General features: G+C 34.4%; 1 protein-coding gene across 1 annotated transcript in view; it reads right to left on the reverse strand.

Moving 5' to 3' along the window:
• LOC119593483 (ferritin, heavy subunit-like) overlaps window positions 1–1272 on the reverse strand; it is a 7120-nt gene that overhangs the window by 559 nt on the left and 5289 nt on the right. Inside the window, exon 3 of the mRNA XM_037942421.1 lies at window positions 34–156. Coding sequence (XP_037798349.1) covers window positions 34–156 — 123 coding nt within the window. The remainder of the gene's footprint in view (window positions 1–33; window positions 157–1272) is intronic.

A 1272-nucleotide genomic window follows, 5' to 3' on the forward strand; every position in this document is an offset into this window, starting at 1 on the left:
TTAAAAAATACAAGAACACGAGCCTTCACTTACTTGATTAATTCGCTTCTTCAGATCAAGTGCCATCTGAACAACTTCTGCTGCACATCCCCATTCCTGCTGTGGTGGTGCTGCAATGGGCTGTAAAACAATACCTCCACCACGTTTATTCTGATACTGCAAAAGAAACAAAATCATTAATAAGCTGCCCCCAAACACCAAACCAGAGGAACCCTATGAGAAACTGGAAAGTGAATATTTACTGTAGTGGTAATCCTCCATTTTTCTGGCTATATATACATTGTTATCTTTAAAAAGAAAATCAAAATGAAGACATATATTAGGGTTCTCAATCGCTAATCGTTAATATTCCACATTAACAGAAACAAACAACAAACATGGCTGTTACATTCACTTTGTTTGTCTAATAGCTATTGAACACTTTGAAAGTAAACAACTTATTAATCACAGTTGCCATGGCCTCTGTCCAAGGTGTAAGAGCAGTTCCAAATGAATCAATAGCACAGTTTTTCCTAAGGCTCTGTAGCAGCATTACAGTGTCTTCAAAGTCCAATCAGTGATGAGTAATTCCAGCCAGTAATAGAAAGGAAAATACAAAGAATCACATTTTTACATAAAACCCAATAAATATTATATTAATGAAAACTCAATATATGCTTATCTTATAGTTATTAAGACACAAGGCTTTGTATCAATAACTTAAAAATCTACTTTGAGTTACAGTTACATGTTATGAAAATGAATTGATTTATGTTACACATAAATCAGTTCATTATAAGTATCAATCATTAACGTAAGTCAATGATTCTCAACCAGGGGTAAATTAACTGCTAGGGCTAAAAATTTACATGGTAAAGGGTAACTCTATACTAATATGGTAGATTGATGCAACCTATCTTGTCAGGCAAGAGTACAAGTTGAACTTGTGCTTAAATACACATTTTATAAAGCAAAATTCATGAATCAACAAAACTTTTTTTAGTTTTCTTAAGATTCAAGTGGACAGTAAGTATATTTTCTTTCATCAAAATCATTTTATGTAGAATCTGTATGATAAATGTTTCCTTGGTTTTAGGTGCATCTATGCCAGATTTTCTTTTTTGTTTATGGGAATACAGAGATAAATGAGGAATATATGACAGAGAGAGTCACTGTCCTAAGTGGATGCCCTTCCAGACCATGGATTGTTACAGGGATCAACCTTACTTTGACGGCAGACCCAGCTTTCTAGCCATGCGCATTACCACTTTACCAACAGCCCCCACTGGCTTT

The sequence above is a fragment of the Penaeus monodon genome, chromosome 32 (genome assembly GCF_015228065.2).
Source record: "Penaeus monodon isolate SGIC_2016 chromosome 32, NSTDA_Pmon_1, whole genome shotgun sequence".
NCBI classification, from domain to species: Eukaryota; Metazoa; Arthropoda; class Malacostraca; order Decapoda; family Penaeidae; genus Penaeus; species Penaeus monodon.